The sequence below is a fragment of the Apteryx mantelli genome, chromosome 30 (assembly GCF_036417845.1).
Source record: "Apteryx mantelli isolate bAptMan1 chromosome 30, bAptMan1.hap1, whole genome shotgun sequence".
NCBI lineage: Eukaryota > Metazoa > Chordata > Aves > Apterygiformes > Apterygidae > Apteryx > Apteryx mantelli.
The window spans coordinates 5,973,659-5,992,264 of NC_090007.1; the positions used below are offsets into that span (position 1 = coordinate 5,973,659).

At 45.3% G+C, this 18,606-nt stretch overlaps 2 protein-coding genes across 2 annotated transcripts in view; both read left to right on the forward strand.

The window, feature by feature from the left end:
• The window catches only part of MUC16 (mucin 16, cell surface associated), a gene marked incomplete at its 5' end in the record, with an annotated part of 77,201 nt that extends 66,311 nt beyond the window's left edge, over window positions 1–10,890 (forward strand). Inside the window, 17 exons of the mRNA XM_067313093.1 lie at window positions 564–590; window positions 854–999; window positions 1,105–1,172; window positions 1,373–1,545; window positions 1,838–1,864; window positions 2,090–2,238; window positions 2,337–2,404; window positions 4,388–4,515; window positions 4,828–4,985; window positions 5,731–5,798; window positions 6,521–6,675; window positions 7,222–7,385; window positions 7,486–7,550; window positions 8,210–8,385; window positions 8,481–8,519; window positions 9,293–9,372; window positions 10,320–10,890. Of these exons, the coding sequence (XP_067169194.1) occupies window positions 564–590; window positions 854–999; window positions 1,105–1,172; window positions 1,373–1,545; window positions 1,838–1,864; window positions 2,090–2,238; window positions 2,337–2,404; window positions 4,388–4,515; window positions 4,828–4,985; window positions 5,731–5,798; window positions 6,521–6,675; window positions 7,222–7,385; window positions 7,486–7,550; window positions 8,210–8,385; window positions 8,481–8,519; window positions 9,293–9,372; window positions 10,320–10,418 (1,790 nt within the window). The remainder of the gene's footprint in view (window positions 1–563; window positions 591–853; window positions 1,000–1,104; window positions 1,173–1,372; window positions 1,546–1,837; window positions 1,865–2,089; window positions 2,239–2,336; window positions 2,405–4,387; window positions 4,516–4,827; window positions 4,986–5,730; window positions 5,799–6,520; window positions 6,676–7,221; window positions 7,386–7,485; window positions 7,551–8,209; window positions 8,386–8,480; window positions 8,520–9,292; window positions 9,373–10,319) is intronic.
• A 5,078-nt stretch (window positions 10,891–15,968) lies between these two features.
• ACTL9 (actin like 9) lies at window positions 15,969–17,279 on the forward strand. Its single transcript, XM_013944634.2, has one exon. It carries the CDS (start codon window positions 15,969–15,971, stop codon window positions 17,277–17,279), a length of 1,311 nt encoding a protein of 436 aa, XP_013800088.2.
• The last annotated feature ends 1,327 nt before the right edge of the window (window positions 17,280–18,606 follow it).

An 18,606-nucleotide genomic window follows, 5' to 3' on the forward strand; every position in this document is an offset into this window, starting at 1 on the left:
TGAATAAATACATAACCACAGAAACAGTAGTACCTGCGTGGAGGGTGAAAGCAAACACCAGCCCAGAGGAGCCACTGTTGTTAGTAGTTTTCACACCTTGTTTTTCTTTTGAACTGAATAACTGGGCCAAATACAATGTATCACATGTCATATAATAATATATCATAGGGTGCTCTCCAGAAAAGATCAAGCTTAGCCTCCCAAGGTACAATGTATTCCTCTGGAGACAAACAGCACTAGAACTGGACACTACTTGACAAGAGGTATACTTAAATTGTCAACGTAGTGATTAAATTGGATTTAGGCAATGGAAAGTTTCCTTTTGACTCCTCTGAGGAAGGGAGAATTCTGTGTACTGTTCTAAGAAAAGCAGCAGTTTTCCAACCACATACAGCAGTGCACGTGTTTAATATGCATTCATGCCTAGACAGTCGTCTTCTCCAACAAATGTTTACACAAGGTATCTCAGACAAAAGAGATTCAAATTATGAACTCCACTGTATACAAGAGCTTATGAATTCTAAGCCAGTTTCCGAGATACTGTCCCTTTTTTTCCCTCCCAGGTTATAATGAACCACAGCATGGACAATGTAAGTACCTTTAAATACCAATTGAATGGGCAAGAGGATTTTGTTAGGTAGCGATAGCTTAAGATGAAGGTTGGATTAACCAACTAAAAGCACCACAACACCCGTAATACAGTGTTATGACAATTCAGGAGTCCTGCTAGGGTACCACAGCTGCTATGATCCAGACGTCAACTAGAATACCTGAGAATTTTTCTTTTAGTGTTTCCTCTAGGAGTGATGTTCATAATATCTTTTCAAGCAATAATTTACCTCAATCATTACAGCTGTTAATCAAAGTACACAACTTCTGTCACCATCAATAAGCAACTTCACACTGAACTTCACTATAACCAACCTCCAGTTCACTGCAGACCTGATGATGCCAAATTCCAAAAAATTCAAGTCAACAGAAAAAGTCATGCGCTATTACGTAAGTCTGGAAGAATCATGCCCTGCCTGCGCACAGTTCTTCTGCATCTCTGATCTCTTATCCTTGTTGTGGCATTTTGCTTACGCATTTTTGTTAAATTTCTAGGTTGACCGTCTGCTCCAGAAAAGCAGCATTGGCCCTGCTTATATTGGCTGCAATGTGATGGCATTCAGGTAGGAGTCATGCCTGGGAAAAGTTTGTGTTACCTGCTCCTTGGAAAGGTTGTTTCCTGTTTCTCAGTTCTATACAATGATAATATTTAACACATTAATGCAGTGTCATTCTTTGATGTGCCTTTGGTCATATATTAAAAGTTAAGACAGACTTCTCAATAGCTGACTAAAATATATTGAAACAATGGCCCATTTCTTAGGTCGGTGAAGAACAGGGATGACACAAGAGTAGATGCCATCTGCAGCTACAGAGATGAGCCTTCAGATCCCACATTCAACAGAGTGACTGTTTACCATGAGTTGAGTAACATGACAAATGGCATCACCAAGCTGGGACACTACAGCCTTAATAGCCAGAGCCTCTACATTAATGGTAATGAGACCATTATTGGCCATTGGCCACACAAGGCATTATTCTTTGTGTTGCCACAGACTGTTGCCACAGTATCTTGAAATGAGAATGAGGAGGATTAAATACTCTCCAGAACTGATAACAAAAAGCAGAGGGCAAATCACTAAATTAACAGTCAAGAATCAAGTTATCCTTATCCTGAAATCCTTAATGATAAACAGCATGAACACGTATAGCCCTGCTGAACTTGATCAGTAGGAGAGACAAAATATTCTTGGAACTTTTTCCTAATGATTGTCCCTTTGTTTTCCAGATTATAATGAACCATACACTCTCTCATGTAAGTATATTTAAGAACAAACTTATGGTAAAGTTACTCAAAGGCAGAAATTTATTTTTTTTGTGGATTTGGCAATGCCCGTAAAAGTACAAAGAGACCTTGTGATGTCATTCATAAGCTTTAGTTTATCTGCTCCAGCTGTAAAGGAAAAAATAGTAATAATGTTTGCATCTTACAAAGTTTCTGTTCTTATTTTGTCTGTATAATTTTTATTCTTTCTTATAGCTATGAAGCCATCCACCACACAAAGCCCAGGACTAACAACAGAGCAATTTACACTGAACTTCACCATAACCAACCTCAGGTTCACAGCAGACCTAGGGACACCAAATTCTGCTAAATTCAATTCTACAAAGAAAATAATGCAAAGTTATGTAAGTCAAAGTCATGCTGTTCTTCACTGAGGTCGCCCAGTACTTTGGTTTTCCCTTTCTCATAAGGGAATGTACTCACAAATGCCATTCTTTGTCAGATTGATCCCCTGCTTCAAAGGAGCAGCATTGGCCCTGATTTCACTGACTGCAAAGTGATAGCATTCAGGTGAGAGCGATATAGCTGGGAGATGAACTTAACTTCAGCAAATTAATTTACTTATGTTTGATTGACAATTAATAACACATAGTTCTTTTCTGTTTTCAAGAAACCAATATCATTACAAAAGGGCATAGAAGCTTTATTGTATGGTCTTTATCTTATAAAGCTTTTTTCCTTACAATATTATCATATCTCAGTAAATAACTTCTGCAGTTTACCTCTGAATACTATGGACAGATTTTAATTGGTTTTTTTTTTTGGATCACATATCAGAAAGTAACTAACAGAACCTTCATGATGTTTGATTCCTCAGGTCAGTGAGGAATAGGGATAACACAGGAGTAGACACCATCTGCAACTATGGAAGTGGCTCTCAAGGGCCTAAATTTGACCGAGCTAAGGTTTACCAAGAGCTAAGGAGCATGACAAGTAGCATCACCAAATTAGGAGTTTATAACCTGGACAACAACAGCCTCTATATCAATGGTAAATGCGTGATTTTCTTATTCCTTCAGGCACTGGAGGAAGTTGGGACCTCCTTAGGCTTTAGGTAGTATTTAAAAATTAATAATGTAACCTTAAGGGAAAAGTGGCCCCACTGAAGATTACCAACAACTTATGCGCATAAGATGAAGCATATGCTTCTAAGTCTAAGTCTATTTTCACACAGACATTTTGAAGATTTTAATTTCTATCTTACATTTAAGAGTGACTTCATTTTAATCTCATGTCAGTCACTGATTTGCATATGAACATTTCACCTGATTTCTGTCCCACCAGTATGTATTTCTAAGTGATGGAACATATTTTCCTCATTGCAGTCTTCACTACTGTAAAATCTCCCTCTGCTTAAGCAGTAGGTCGTTTGTTTAATAGATTCACACCTACAGGGACTGGTTCTGGTGATTCATTCCCGAGTCATCCATTTCATTATCCCCTCTTCGCTTTCATTCTCTAAATGTGTCATTCTCTTATGTAATGATTCTCTTGCATTTCCTTTCCAGGTTACAATGAACCACTTGAGATACTATGTAAGTGTTTTGTCACTCATTCCAGTGAAAGCTATCAAAGGAGTGGTGCACTCAGAAAATGAGAGGGGAACAGATTCTTTAGAGTGGCCTTGAAATTTGCTAGGATTGGGAATGTCTTTGAAAGTGAAGATGTCTTTTTGTACAGTGAGATCATAATCCTTCTCCCCTTTGATTATAGCTCTGAGCTCAACTACGGCACCAAGCCCAGCATCCAGGCATTTCACACTTAATTTCACCTTAACCAACCTCCCGTACACTGCAGATCTGGGTGTACCAAGTACCCGCAAGTTCATTTCCACAGAGAAAGTTATTAACCATTATGTAAGTCTGGCTCTGGTTTTGTCCATTTTGTGTGTCATGCTCATGACCTTACTCTGTATGCATTAAATTCAGGACATGCTTTTAAATTCTCTCAGCTTTACTTTTTTTTTTTCCCCCTCCCTTCTCCTGACAGCTTGACCCTCTTTTTAAGAGAGGCAGCATAAACCCTGTCTACACAGGATGTAGAGTGATGAGATTCAGGTAAGAATCCTGAAAGGAAGTTAACCATTCCATTGTCTGCTTTTACACACCCTAGACTGGAAGTTCCTGTAGTTCTTCTGAAGCCAAAAAACTGAGACTAGTAGCACCTCCTTGTCCATCTGCCTTGCCTTCTCTAGATACAATCAGCATTGTAGCTTAAAGAGGTTAAAATTTACCCTCTGCATATGCCTGAAAATTCACAACGTCCTTGTTGGAAAAGTCACTTTTGCATGTAAATGCTGCTACCACAATTCTTGAATATCTGTTCAAAGATGTAGGAGACTGATTGTGCTAATAGGTTTCAATGCCTGTCCTTCCCACTCAAATTACACAGGGCATTCTGTAAGCATCAGCAGTGTCCTTAACAACGTGTCTGACATTTTTTGCATAGATCTGTGAAAGACAGGGATGACACTCACGTAGATGCTGTCTGCAGCTACAAAAATGACATCAGCATTGCCAGCTTTGACAGAGAAAAGGTTTATCATGAGCTGAGCACCATGACAGAAGGTGTCACCAAACTAGGACGCTACAGCTTGGAGAAGAACAGCCTGTATGTCAATGGTAAGCATCTGTAAGCAATATCAAGATACGACTTTGGAGTCACTTGGAGTGGAAAAAATGAGGAGTGATCTTCATCAGGGTTTGAGTGCTAATGCATTTCTGCTTTGGTTTATTGGGATTCTGCAGGTTTTGGCATTACAACATAATCAAGCCATTCTGGAAGGAATGCTGCCCCTTAAATCGCACAAATTGCTGGATAATTTCATTTTTATATTCATATAAACTAAAAAAGGATCTAGGCATATTGCTTTTGTGGTATGTGTATATAGCTAATGTAAAAAAGTTACAGTCAATCTTTTTTTTTTAATTTAGGTTTCCACCTCACAGCTATCACCAGAAAGCCTGTCTTAACTGAAGCTGCAGCCAAATTGGGCTATAAATTCAGCTTTAGAATAATTAATGAAAATCTAACTAACCCAGACTCCCAGTCTTCAGAATACAAAGCAGCAGTGGAAAGCATCAATAACAAGGTAAGGAGCTGCAGTTCAGAAATCACCATATCTGCACCAGATGACCAGTGACCTCTTCCACCTCAGAGGTCAGCACAAATGTAATTCATTGTAGATAGTCCAGTGCAGGTCCTCTTCAGCACCAATCCACTAAAATATCAATCTGCTAAAGCCCTAACTAGGCAGTTTTTCCCCCACCCCCCTGCCCTTCTTCTCTCAAGTGAAGCCATAATGAAGTCTTTTTCAGGTGAAACTGTTACCAAAAGGCCCCAGACAAGAGAGAGTCTCAAAGAGGGGGGAAATGGGGGAACTGTTACCAGCTCGGACAAGAAGGAGTCTCAACAGGAGCCTCAGAGAAACATACCCAAGGACACAGGTGCAGCTGGGACTGATACAACCTGAGAAAGTACAGATAAACCAGCAGAAGCCAGTTGGAGCCAAGATTAGGACCAATTTCGGTGACAAAACCATTCCATGGTTTGAGTTTTGAGTCTGTTTTACCCATGGAATATGGATCAAGATGACAGCTACAGACAGCAGACAGTGTGCTTTAATTATAACAACTCAGATGAGATAAGGGCTGCCAATCTGGAAGTCAGATTCCATCCCTAGAAGGCATATTCTGAAATAAAAGCCCTCTCCCATGAAAATCTGATTAGCAGAGAAAAATCTGTTGTTGTTCCAAGGTTAGAGGTCCTCCTGCTGCCCTGAAGCATCCACCATGAGGTCCAGAACTCTAATATTTAACGTAACGTTTTTATTTTAGATGAACCAACTATACCATCAGAGCCATCTGCAGAATTACTTCGTGAACTGCACTGTCACAAAGCTAAGGTTTGTAATGCAATTTGATTTTGAATTTTGTTTTCCATGCCCTATCCAAGTCATTCGCAGGCTTTCTGGAGTTCATGAGTCCGAGTTTGTTCTGACTTGGTGGGGACTGACCACGGTCAGTGCTGCACAGCTGACATGGAATATGTTGGAGGGTCTCAAATATGCTTTAATAATAAAACTTTTCTTCAGTCTCAGTCAGGATTTCTGTAAGGATTTGGGGAAATTTTGGCACTCTGTCAAGCCTCTTTGAATATCCCTGTAATTACTGATTGCCATGAGCAATTTTACCACAAGAATGAAGACTGAATAGTGACCATGCAAACTCTGCCCCCATCCTCCTCCAGACTTGGACTCTGCTGGGCTTTAAAAGGACTTTGGGTATATCTGTAATGTCCTGCTCTAGATGGGAAGGGATTTGGGCAAGGGACCCTCACACAGGACTAAAATTTTAAAAGAAAGTACTGATCATTCATGCTATACGCACAGCATGATCATAACCTAAGTTTGCATGGAGAAGAGGTAGTGGTACTCATTTGCCATACCTGGTCTAAGGAAAAGCCCCACAGTAGTCTATTCCACATCTCCCAGTAGCACCACATTAGATTAAAACACTCCCTAACACTGAGAATAGCAGAAGCCCCTAGGAAACTGTCCCACATGAAGAGACCTCCTGATCATCAGGTAGACCATTTATTTCAGAGCCTCTGTTTCTCTCTCTGCAGGATTGGATCTATAGTGGTTGACTGCAAGTGCTTCTTCCAGCCAGACCCCAGCATCAACAGGGCTGAGGTTGAAAGGGCTTTTCAGGATGGGACTTCGCATGCAACTGGGCTGTGGCTGGGAAGCAGTTACCAGCTGGAAGGATTCTCAGTGGACAGTACGTAAAGCTCATAGAAGATCATGAATGCCCAGTTTCTACCCAGCTTAACCCACTTCGTCATGGCATACTCAGAATTACCCACTTTCTGGTTCATTGGCGGGATGGGCACTATGTTCCCCCAAACTGAATCACTGAACTTAAGCCAGAGTTGGGCCAGTTCTTTGCCAAATTCAGTCTGGCTCAGTCCAGCCCTTGAGTCCCCAGTGGTTTCAGGGGTTATTAAGTGTTAAATAAGGCAAGAAAGCGATAACTACTCATCATAATTTCTAAAAGCCTGTTTATCTCTAAGAGTTTGCTTTTTTTCCAGATGTACGTGTTCCCAAAGAAAGCACTGGCCTGGTAAATTGCTGAAGGACTGAACTTTCAAAGGGGTATATTGGGGATATGGTGTCAGATCCCAGTGCAACCTGCGTTCTGTTAATCTCCTAGGACTTCTTCGGATTTTTCCCAGCTGAAAGTTCACCAAGCAACACTGATCTGCATAAGAGTCTCTGTGTTTCTCTTTGCTAGATTTTATATTCCACTTTTCCCTTCTATCTCCAGACTTAGAACTAGCAATTGAGGCAGCAACTCAGAGAGCACCCCTGCAATCTGGGAAAGGAAACTTCAGATTAAACTTCAGCATCACCAACCTTCACTACTCTCCAGAACTGCAGGACTCCAAATCACAGATGTCCCAAGTGAACAAGGAGAAGATTGAGGAGGAGGTAAAAACTAATAGCAATAGCCTGGACTGAATTCTCTGTCCAATTTAAAGATATATTAGATTCATTCATTTTGCTTAATTGTTTTGTTTCTTCCCATCAGTTTGATGTATTCAGAGCTAGCAGTCTGAAGGACTACTTCATTGGCTGTACTGTTGAGAGCTTTAGGTATGTCTTGCCTCATAGGCAGTTACTTCAGAACTGTTTTCCTTTAGTTCCAGCAGAACATTTAGCAGAAATGGCACTCAGAGCTGCAGTATAGTGTTTATGCCTCAGTGACAACCTTTATTCAGCGACACATAGGAGGCACCTTCACTCACTCTCAGTCAGCTTTGCCTTTACCACAGAACTTTTCTGTCCAAATAGGAGGTGGGTTTTTTTTCTATGCTAGCATAACTATTTTCAAGTATAAGCAATTCCAAAGTAAAACAAATAATCTCATTGTCTCGCTTATTCAAACAAGTTAAGACTCAAACAGATTTGGAAAACAATCATAAGAACTGACCAGCTTGAGTACAAAACCTTCTTTTTCGTGTCTTCTCTGGCATCTCTTTAGAGGAACAAGAAAAGCCGACTGACTTATCTCTCAGAAATGCCATGCCCAGGATTAATTTAGTGGGTGGATTTCACAATGCCACACAGCAGTTCCTTCCATCTAGTGTAAACTGTAAGAATTGATCCTATGCTAATAAAACATTGCTCACACATCTGCATGCCTGAGCCCAGTGCTGGATCCCTCCCCAAGTGCTTCTCCATGTTAACTGCTCCTCAGTTCTGTGCTAGCTTTCTCTTGTCCCATAACAACAGCTCTGGTCTTCATCCTCCAGGCCTGTCCTTGGGAAAGCTTACACAAGTGTTGCCTCCGTCTGTAAATTCACACTGGACCCCTCCTCAGGGACTTTACAAAAGGAAGTTGTATATGAGGAGCTGAAACGCTTGACGCAAGGGTTCACCAAGCTGGGCCTCAGCTACCAGCTGGAAGAGCATAGTTTGGTTGTTGATGGTGAGTACTACTGAGATGACTCAAACGTTTGTTATGTTTTGCTTTAATCACATCAAATGCCCTGTTCCCCACCTGTCCCACCCTTTCTTTTCCAGGTTACTCTCCACTCAAAACAGTCGAGCAGGAAAGATCTGGTAAGTGCTTGGAAGCATTCACCCTAAAGCTACTGAATACTTGTTGAGTTGCACTAAATTAGCATAACCTACCTTGAAAAGGTGACTGGACCAGTGGCAAGAGCACAAAGGTTTAGGACTCCTGGGAGACAGGCAGCAAACATCAGGGACCAGAGCCAGTGAGCCTGGGGAAACCCAAAGTGAAGGGCAGGCAAAAGCATGGGAATTTGGGAAGCTCCAGCACCAATAAGTTTCAATAACTTCAGTGTTTACAAAAGCAAAGAAACAAAAACAAAACAAAAAATAATACAAACAGCACCAAGTACAGCCACAACCCCAGAACTAACATTCAACAAAAACAAACCACATGTACTCGCAAACATTGCTTTTCCATGCACCAGGAACACCCTCACAAGTAACTACAGCTTCTTTTCCAACACCCTTAGCCCTGTGCCTTCTCTGAAAGAGACCCAGCCAGGAGCTGGACCTTTGTACTCCCTGAACAGCTGCAAATCCATCCAAGGACCCTAACGCTAACTGTAGTGGTACTTAGCATTGTGGATCCTTGCACCCTCACTCTATTCCACCAAGGCTTCTGCACATCTCTCCCATCTTCACACTGCTGGGGCACATTTGCCTGCAGCCAGGGAAGGTCAGATTCTTTTCCAGCAAATTCACCTCATCTGTGTGCTGTATAATGCTTTTGCACTTGGTCAGGGTGAGAACGCTCTCAGTGTCCCATGTGCAACAGCTGCAAGTCAAAAGACTGATGCGCCTTGATTTTGTTTTTGCAGAGCTTCCATTCTGGGCAATTATCCTTATCTGCCTCTTCACGCTGCTTGGCTTCATCCTCCTCCTCCTGTTATGCTTCCTGGTAAGTGATCCCTTTGCTGTTGCACCTCTTACTTTTGACTACTGCAACATCCAGCAATCCAAGGAGTTGCAGAAGGGGTATTCAGAGACACATCCTACAAGGAATCCATGGGGGAGCAGTATATTACATGCATTGTAACATCAAATGCTGTGCCAAATCCTCTTTCAGTTACTGCCACCTCTTTCAAGGGCTTGTGCACAGGAGCATAGGGAAGAGTATTTAGCCCACGAAGCAGATTTCTAGGGAAGGAGGCAGTGGATCATGAGTGAGATCCAGTCCTCTAGAGAGGGGAAAATATGAAACTGAGATAAGGCAAATCCCAAGAACATAAGCAGGTTGAATTAGGGGACTTCCTACAAAACCCCCTCTTAAACCTTTTCCCTGCACAAATCTCTGCAGAATGACCAGGTTACAGATAACAGTTTAGAAGAAATATTTTTTAATAAACTGCAGGTGGCAGGAATTGCATTGAGAATTTTGTGTTCAGTGCTGATAACATGCAGACTGTAGCAGCCCTGCAGGGCCAGACTCCAGCTGTAACCCTTTGGAGAGGCCAGAGCAGATCCTCTTCTGTCTGGTGCATATTTCATTGGGGCGGGGTGGGGGAGTATTTTATTAGCACTGTTTCAGCAGTAGCTGTGTTTGCTTCACACCAGCTAGAACAGAATGGCTAAATCCATAGAGAACACAGATTATTGTTCTTGGAGGTTTAAGAGAAAAAATTACAGTCAGTAAGATTTAGGAGAAAAAAAACTCAAATTCAAAGTCAGGGGCTGTGCTATTGACTGCCTATGCAGCCTTAGGCACGTGCCGTCTTTGCCACTGAATTATCCCATCTGTCAAATGGGGGGGCATCTCTCCACCTGGTAATGTGTTTTGGGACCCTCTAATGAAAGACAAAATGCAGACTTGGTGTTTTGCAATTAATGCTGTTCATTTTCCACCAGATTGTCTTTTGCCTAAAAAGAAAGTTAAACCTGTACCAGGTTCAACAGAGTGTGTACGGGGTGTATTTCCCACATCTGAACACAAGAAAAGTGCATTGACATAACAGGTGAAGCCTGTTTTCACAGACCAGTTCCATCCACAGATGAAGGAAAGATGTTTACAGCTACTAGGAAAATGTTTCTTCTTTAATAAATTTTGTTTAGCCTTTTCTCGTGTCTTGATGCAAGCCTGCACTATTACGAAAACTACTTTCATAGTATGGGAAACTGCCAACACAGATGTTGGGGAAAATATTTTTAAAGCACTGCAGTATTTTATATAAATATTACACAACCAACAGAAAATGAAGACTGCCAGGAGTTGCAGTTTGCAGGGCTGTTCAGTGTTAGTCTTCTGAAAAGGGCTTAATTATGCTAGTTTACAGATTTGCAGGACTGACTGCTGTATATTAAAAACAAGACAGATCACTTAGACTTTACCCTTTTTCCTGGTTTATCTAAAATATCTATTTTAAGCTGATGAAAACATTTTATATTTAATATGTCAAGAGATTATTTAAAGATACATTGTTAACTATGAGTGTGATACAGCACTCTGTGGTCTTTTAAGATTGATACTGATTTCAGTTTAATAAATGTCAGATTTGTTGCCATGAAACCGATTCCTTTTATTTCTCTATATCAACACTTCATCCCAAATCAGGAAAGATTTCTGCCCTACAAAGATCTCTGATATTTCACCCCCTCAATGGTCTCATTGAGAGCTCCCCACCATAGTGCAGGGTCCAACATTACTTTGGAGATCATGACCTTTCACTGTCCCTCTGAACCATGCTGTGCTGGATGGATGTGCCCAAGAACTCAGTGCCTGCAGTGTGCCCTGATCTTCTGCAGAGCACACTGGGTGCTCTTGCAGAAAATTCGTGCTAGTGTCACAGGGAAACTGCTGGATTCTTGAGCCTCCGTTGCCACATGTCCCTGGGAACCAAAGTCTTTGGGAAAGTCAGTCTCCAAATACAATGCCAACATTTTCCTGAGGAAAATACACAGTGAGGCTCACACCTACCACCCCCCCCCCCCAAGAGCAGCTGGGCATCCTAATGCAGCATTTCAACACAGGAGATGGTGCTAATCTCTAGGTAATCATCTGATATTATCATTAGACAAACTCTCCACTCTGCTGAAAGGGAATGCACTAGAACTAATGAAATCATAATTAGTCATTAATCCTTCCACTGCAGGCCATGTTTCCATGCAAACTGCCTTTTTACTTTCGAAGCAAAACTGATCAACGGCAGGTTGGCCTCGTTCATCTCGCAGGTCAGGTTCCTAAGCACAGACTAGAACTTCCGATACGGAGGATTAGAAACCTGTTTGCTTGATCAAACAAAGGTTTACAAACACCCAATCTTATGTCAGTAATATCAGCTTAAAAAGCTTTCACAGTTGCTTGCAAAAGACCTTTGCAGATTTCAATGCTGCTGAGCATGCCCTGGCTATGATGCTGATACGGGTACAGAAATGCTTTGAACAGAAAGGACTTCTTGGCTCAGCCTTTGAAGGGAGGCACTCAAAATCTCAATGACTGAGCAGAGGTAGGCGTTCTAGTGGTTAGAGCACCAGCTCCATCTCAGGAGACCCCCAGGGCCTCCTGAGGTCCACCCCAAATCTATGCTGCACCCAGCGCAGCATACTAGACCACCCACTCCCCCCACTCTACTAAGCGGTGAGGGGGCAGCCAGGGCCCTGGGACACCAGGCTTTGCCCACAAGACTACTAGAAACCAGAGAAGAGGCCCAATACATGCTGCTGAGCACAGACTAACAGCCCCTGCACTAGCACCCCTGTCCTGTCCAGCCCCAGGGACAAAAGGGAGGGCAGAAAAATCAACCATTTTTCAGTGAAGCTCCCAGCAGCACCCCCAGAGCTCCAGGGCTCCTCTAAACCTGGCCAAGACATGCCACATACAATGGCCCATGCACACCTTGGCTGGTAATCGCCGCCATGGCAAGCCCCGACACCACAGGCAGCTTCAAAGGGCAGCCCTGCTTGCTCGTCTCCGTAATCCAACCCTGACAAAGTCATACTGCCGAAATACTAAGAAAACGGCACAAAGAAAGCTCAGAGAAGGGGATTTAGGAGCTGAGAAAGCAGCACCTGCAGGTAACAAAAAATTTGCAGGCAAAAAAGGGCCAGACTGGGTCACACTGCAGAGATGCATGGTATCTACAGACCTTCCAGGACTGCCTTCCAAGAGGAAGGAGCAGCCACATATCACTGCGCCTCTTGTCATCCCATGTTGTGTCATAACATGCCTCGTGTTACAGTTGGACACTGGCCTGCATTTGCTATGGTACCGCTGTTTCTGAGCAAGCCCCCAGTGAGCTTGCTCAGGGGAGGGACGGGACCTGAGAGACAGCACAACAAGGCCAGCTCAGCAGTGATGCAGGTGCCTGAGACACCAGCTCAGTGACCTGGCCCCAGGCAGAGTTTTAATCCACCAGCTGCTGAAGCCAGATGGCTTCTCTTCCTCCAGAGATAGGGATTAGCACATCCAGGGAGGCAGATGTTTGACTGGGGTCAGGGCCAAGGGCAGCAGTGAGGGAAGGGCAGAGCAAGGGGGCAAAGAGGCAGAGCTGGATGGTGGCCCAGCTCAGCCTTGTGGACCTTTCTTGGACACCCTTACAGCAATCCCAAACTGCAACTCAGCCTTCCACCATTTCTTCCCTCCCAGCAGGATCTTAGGACTCCCCCTCTTTCTACTCTGTCCTTACACTGCAGATACACCAGGTCTATTCCTCTGCATTTGTCTTTCCTTATATTTGTCCTGGTGTGACTTGGCCCGGCCTCCCCACTGTTGCCAGCAGGCAAACCAGCTTCTGATGGTCTCTGGGCTCTTTTCTCAGTACAGGGCCAGCTGGACCTCCCCAGAACTGTCCTGCTAATTGCTGCCTGATAAGAGACACTTTATCAGCCTCCTTTTCAGCTCTTAACATTTCATACTGACATCTGGAAACAAGCCTGAACTGCAGCGATAAAAGATACAGCTGCTTCTCATCATTCTTCCCAGCAATTCCTATTCAGTTTGGCTCTCAGATAGAAAAATGCTCCATCTGCCTAGGAAAGTCATCAAAAAGCCCTTCACTGGTATTGCATTTCTTCCCCTGTGCAGCAAGGGCACCATTCAGCACTCACATCCAGACACTTCCCTGTAACCTCAGTTTTTAGCACCAACTCCAGCATCGCTGTGCAGCCAACGATTTCCATCCCAGTGAAGTTCCCTCCTCCAAGGGTAGAACAAGTAGAGCAGGATCTCAATGATGCTGCACAGGGGCCAGACACAGGAAGCAGTAGTGGCTGACTAGTGCTTGCTGGGCTTTATAGCTCCATAGCTGACGGTAGATCAGCCCATCCTTTCTGCTTATCCCTCTCATAACTTTGTCACTAATTGTGCTTCATCAGCCTTTTTCTTGCTCCAAGGGAGAGATCTCCGCCTCATACACCCTGTCAGCCAGGAGCTGTGCTGCACCTAACAAGGAATTTAATTTGCAAAATGGTTGCCTTATCCAGAACAGAAGCCTTGCCTTGTCGGCACCACAATTGCTGAAAGATGTTTCCCTCCCTGCCATCCTGCAGGAAGCAAATCTGAACTTCCCCTAGAGCCACTGCTGGGGCCTTGCAGCTCCCCTTTGCCACCTTTCTGCTCTTCTCTGATAAAAGCACCAGCATTAGGGACAGCAGGAGACAAAGTCTGACAGTTTGGAATATACTTTGTCCAATATACCAGCAAAGAAGGAGCATTAAGCAACTACAGCTTCCTCCTCCCTCTATGTTCATAGAGGGACATTTGTCGGCTCTTGTGCCTGCAGCACAGCCCAGCACCCACCACACCACTGCAGCCCCTTCTCTGGGCTCTGGTGTGAGCCAGGTCTACCCAGGGCCCTGGTTGGACTCTGCAAGTAGCCAGACATCAGCTACACAGCCTGAAGAGTCCTTGCTGCACCCAGCCACCTGTAAGCCCTTCAAACAACCCACTCATGGAAATTTTCCAGCACTCAATCGCTGCAGTTCAGTGACTCCCTTCCAAGAGCAGCAGTAAATAACTCCAAGCTAAGGGCACAGCCTGCACAGTGCCAGTTAGCCTTTCATAGGCAGCCAAAAGGCTGTTAGGAGACTCTTGTAGGTGGCAATCCAGGCAGCTTTTGAAAGGCATTAGGCAGGATTTTACAAGAGTACTTCAGGAAATTAGGAGCTGTAGTTTTTCTTGGGTGTGCAGAAGCACAGCCACAAAGGAGCTGCTCTGGCATCAGGTGAGGATTTCCCCCAGGTGCTGGCTTGCAGCCAAACAACACTAGCACAAACAAAAAAAAAAAACAAAACAGACCAAGAAAAGCCCCAGGACACATGAGTTGGTATAAACTGGAGCTAGGTAACACTGTTCAGCTTTCCACCTCACTCCTGCCAAAAAAGCATTCGATACCATCAAGTATTGTATTGTGGATTTATTAAACTTTTAACTGGGACACAAAGAGGCAGAGGATCACCTGTTGCAGGTGGGGGACAGAGGTTTCCCAGCCCACTCTCACTAACCCAACATCCTCCAACCTTGGACTCCTGCCCCAGCCAAGGGACCAGGAAAAATGGGCATTTTGGGGCAGCACCAAGAGCAGAGCCTAGCACATCGTGATGCAAATGCTGCCTGTCGTTCCCTGATCCCCACCAACATGCTTATGTCCACAGCAATGTTCCTGTGTCTATCACTGTAATCCGGTATTTAGACTGTGCCAGATTAAATAGCAGTGTTACCTTAAGGAGTTTTTCTCCCGATTTCGGTGACAGCAGGGGCCACAATGAACAAAGCCATGAGCAGACTGGCAGGTGCATCCCCTGGGATGGGCACTTTGCCTGGATTCAGACTCTCCAAACAGCATTCTCTGACCTTGGGCAAGCCTGTCCCTTCCTCCTCTGCTCTCAAGCATTTTTGGGAAGGCACCATCTTGCCCAGAGAATACACAGGCTCCTGAGGAGCACCATCCACAGAGCCAGGAGGGTTTTACAAGGCAGAGACAGTATCATCAGATCCTATTTATAAAGGGGAACAGCGAATTCGGATATTTGCTCTGGGTCTCCCTGCAGCAATACAAACCTGTGTCTTTTGGGGCAGCCCAGTCCAGCCACCCCAATTCTCAATACCTCTGTTAGGCACCTGAACTGCCCCCACATCTCCAGCCTTCAGGAGCAATGCTAAAACACTGCTCCTTGGGCTTGAAACACTCCTCAAAACAAGGCACTGTGAAAGACCCTCCAGAGAGGACTGTTAACTAGGTCCCTTTTGCTTTGAGGTAGGTTAATTCAAATTCTAGCTTCTCCCTCCCCCCATAACTTGTTTCAAATCCTAACAAAGCGCAAAATTAGCTGGAATAGAAAAGAGCCAAAAAAGCTCTTGAGATCACAGATGATAGCACAAGCTCAAGAGAGCAACCATGGTAGCACGGGGGGTCCGCTGTGACCAGCTCAGCCCTGGGTGATGTCACAGTTCCCCCTATTACAACACAAGCTGTCAAATACGAGGTCTGAACCCGCTCCTCAGAAAGCCACCGCCAATCTTACTGCTGCATTGCCACCTGTCCTTCCAGACGGCCCAAGGACATGGCCGCCTTGGCCAGAGCCCAGATGGGAACAGTGCTTCCAGACTTAGCAAGCCGAAGAGCAGGGTGTCTAGGGGCAAGAAGTCATTCTCCAATGTCCGCACTGCACAGACCGCACGAAGACCTCCCAGATCCAGGATCTGCAAGAGACACATCCTCAGACACAGCTAGTTCCTCATCAAGCGAGCACTCCTTTGAGATGAGAACTGGAGCTGTTGTGATAGATACTGGTACGGGGAGCTGTAAAGCAGGGTTTGCTGGACAACAGAAACCCATATCTGAAATCAGCACCTTGGTTGCCTATCCTTCAGAGCAATCCCTGGGGTCAGAAAAGGCCAGGCCTCGCACCTTCTCCAGGGAAGAAGCCTTGCTTCATGCTGATGTCGACATTACTGGGCTTACGCAGAGCGGCATCATCATCAATTGGGAGGCGGCTGAAATCCTGTGGCAGCACATATTTTACAATGACCTCATGGTCCCCCCTGAGGAGCACGCTTTACTCATCACAGATCCCCCCCTGAGCCCTATCACCAACCGAGAAAAGATGGTGGAGCTGGTGTTTGAGTCGCTGCACTCCCCCGGCATTTACATTGCCTCGCAGTCCGTCCTCTCAGTATATGCCCACGGTCAAACCAGTGGTTTGGTCGTGGACACAGGCTACGCTGTGACCCACACGGTACCTGTCCACGAGGGTTACAGCTTACCGCAAGCAGTCGAGAGAATGGATATTGCCGGATCCCACATGACGCATTACCTGATGAAGCTTCTCAGAGACTCTGGGTACATGTTCAGTGAAGAGATGACCCAAGTCATAGAAGACATCAAACATAAATGCTGCTATGTTGCTTCTGACTTTGAAAATGAGTGCTACCTCCCTAAGGCCAGCTTCACAGTGGATTTCCCCTTGCCAGATGGTCAGACTATCAGTCTTGGGAAGGAGAGGTTCCAGTGCCCAGAGGTGCTCTTCAACCCCCCTCAGGCACATGGGATTTCTTACGTGGGCATTCATGAGATGGCCCAGAGAAGTCTAAACAAAGTGCCAGAAGCAGTCAGGGAAAAAATGTACAAAAACATCCTCCTGTGTGGAGGGTCCTCTCTCTTTGAGGGGCTAGAGAAGAGGTTTTCCAGCGAACTCCTCCAAAAAATGCCCTCTAACACCAAAATCAGGGTATCTGCCATTCCCCTGAGGAGATACTCCGCCTGGATGGGGGGGTCTATCCTTGCCTCCCTGAAAAACTTCCAGTCATGCTGGATCCGAAAGGAGGAGTACAGTGAACATGGACCATGCATTGTCCATCAGAAATGCTACTGAAGGAGACACCTCACACCAGACTTAAGGTCACCAAGAAAGCAAACAGATTTCTCTGACTACCTGGATGAGAAATTCATATGTATCAATGCACATTTTACTTGTAGCTACAGACTGGCCAGTAGAAAGCAATAATAAATGGTTTTGCTTTATTGAATGCTGTCCTTTCCCAGGCCCCACAGCATGCAGAGCTGAGGGTTATTTCAGTAGATGCCCCAAACATGAAACCAGCAGCAGGAGCCCACTTGCTCAGAAGGATTTTATTTATGGGGAGAAAACTGCAATCCAGATTGAGCAGCTCAGGGGGAACCTCTCCCTGCATCCTGCCTGCTGGAGATGCCTTGTGCAGCCCTGCACGGCCTGGCTGGCCCAGAGGACAGTGCAGATCATGGTTGTTCCCCCGCTCCAGGGCCACTGCAGTGGCAGCAATGTCACACTTCTACCTCCCTGAGGCCACCCAGGAGCTTGCTGAGACACAGGAACAGAGTCAGGGCTCACAAACACCAGCCCAACCTCCCTGCTCCAGCCTAGCTGAGCAACAGCCCAGCTGGGAGCTGAATTTCACAGCCCTAGCTTGCAGGGGAGCCTTTCCCTCAGGTACAGCCCAGGTACTCCAAAAAAGGCTTATGCTGCCCAAGCAGGACCCTGCAGAGGTCTCCAGTTGTGCATCCAGCCCTTGCAACCACCTCCAAGCACACAAGAGTTGGCCATAAATGCCCATATTCCTGCAAAAACCAGGCACTCAGAGCAGCCTGCCAAGGTACCGATCAAACCATGGCGGGGGAGGAAGAGCAGAGCAAACCTCCCAAATCCATGACCTCCCCCCCCCAGTCATCTAAAGGATTTTCCTACGTCACTGCTAGGAAAGGGTCTGGCCTCTATCCACAGCAGCTGAGGAGATTCCCAGGTGCAAAGAGCAGAACTAGGTGCTGCTGGCTCCCCCCTCTTCAGTGCTCTCTCTGGAGGAAGATATAGACCAGTCCTCTGGATTTTGTAGGTCTGAGGGCTTATCAGCTTCAGGGGACATTTGGCAGCTCCTAAGGGCTCAGATGCCCCCAGCTGCAGCCTAAGGGCCAGGACAGCTCTGTGTCCACCTGGGCAGAGGCCACACAGCCCACCAGAGTGTGGGTGGCTTGGTGCTGGCCGGCTCTCCTCCTGGCACAGCACATTCCCATGCAGGGTTTCTTGGTCCAGTTGCTGCCAGCTTGGAGTCAACTGAGAAGCAGGAGTTGCAAAATCCTCCCCCAGCTGCATTTCATCACTGGGATTGCAGCAGGGGCTGAGGACCCACAGGGACAGGCGTTCCCCAGCTGCGATTAGATGTGTTGGA

Coding starts and splice junctions, on each gene's coding strand:
- ACTL9 (XM_013944634.2), top strand. CDS start 15,969: ATGGCCGCCTTGGCCAGAGCCCAGATGGGAACAGTGCTTCCAGACTTA.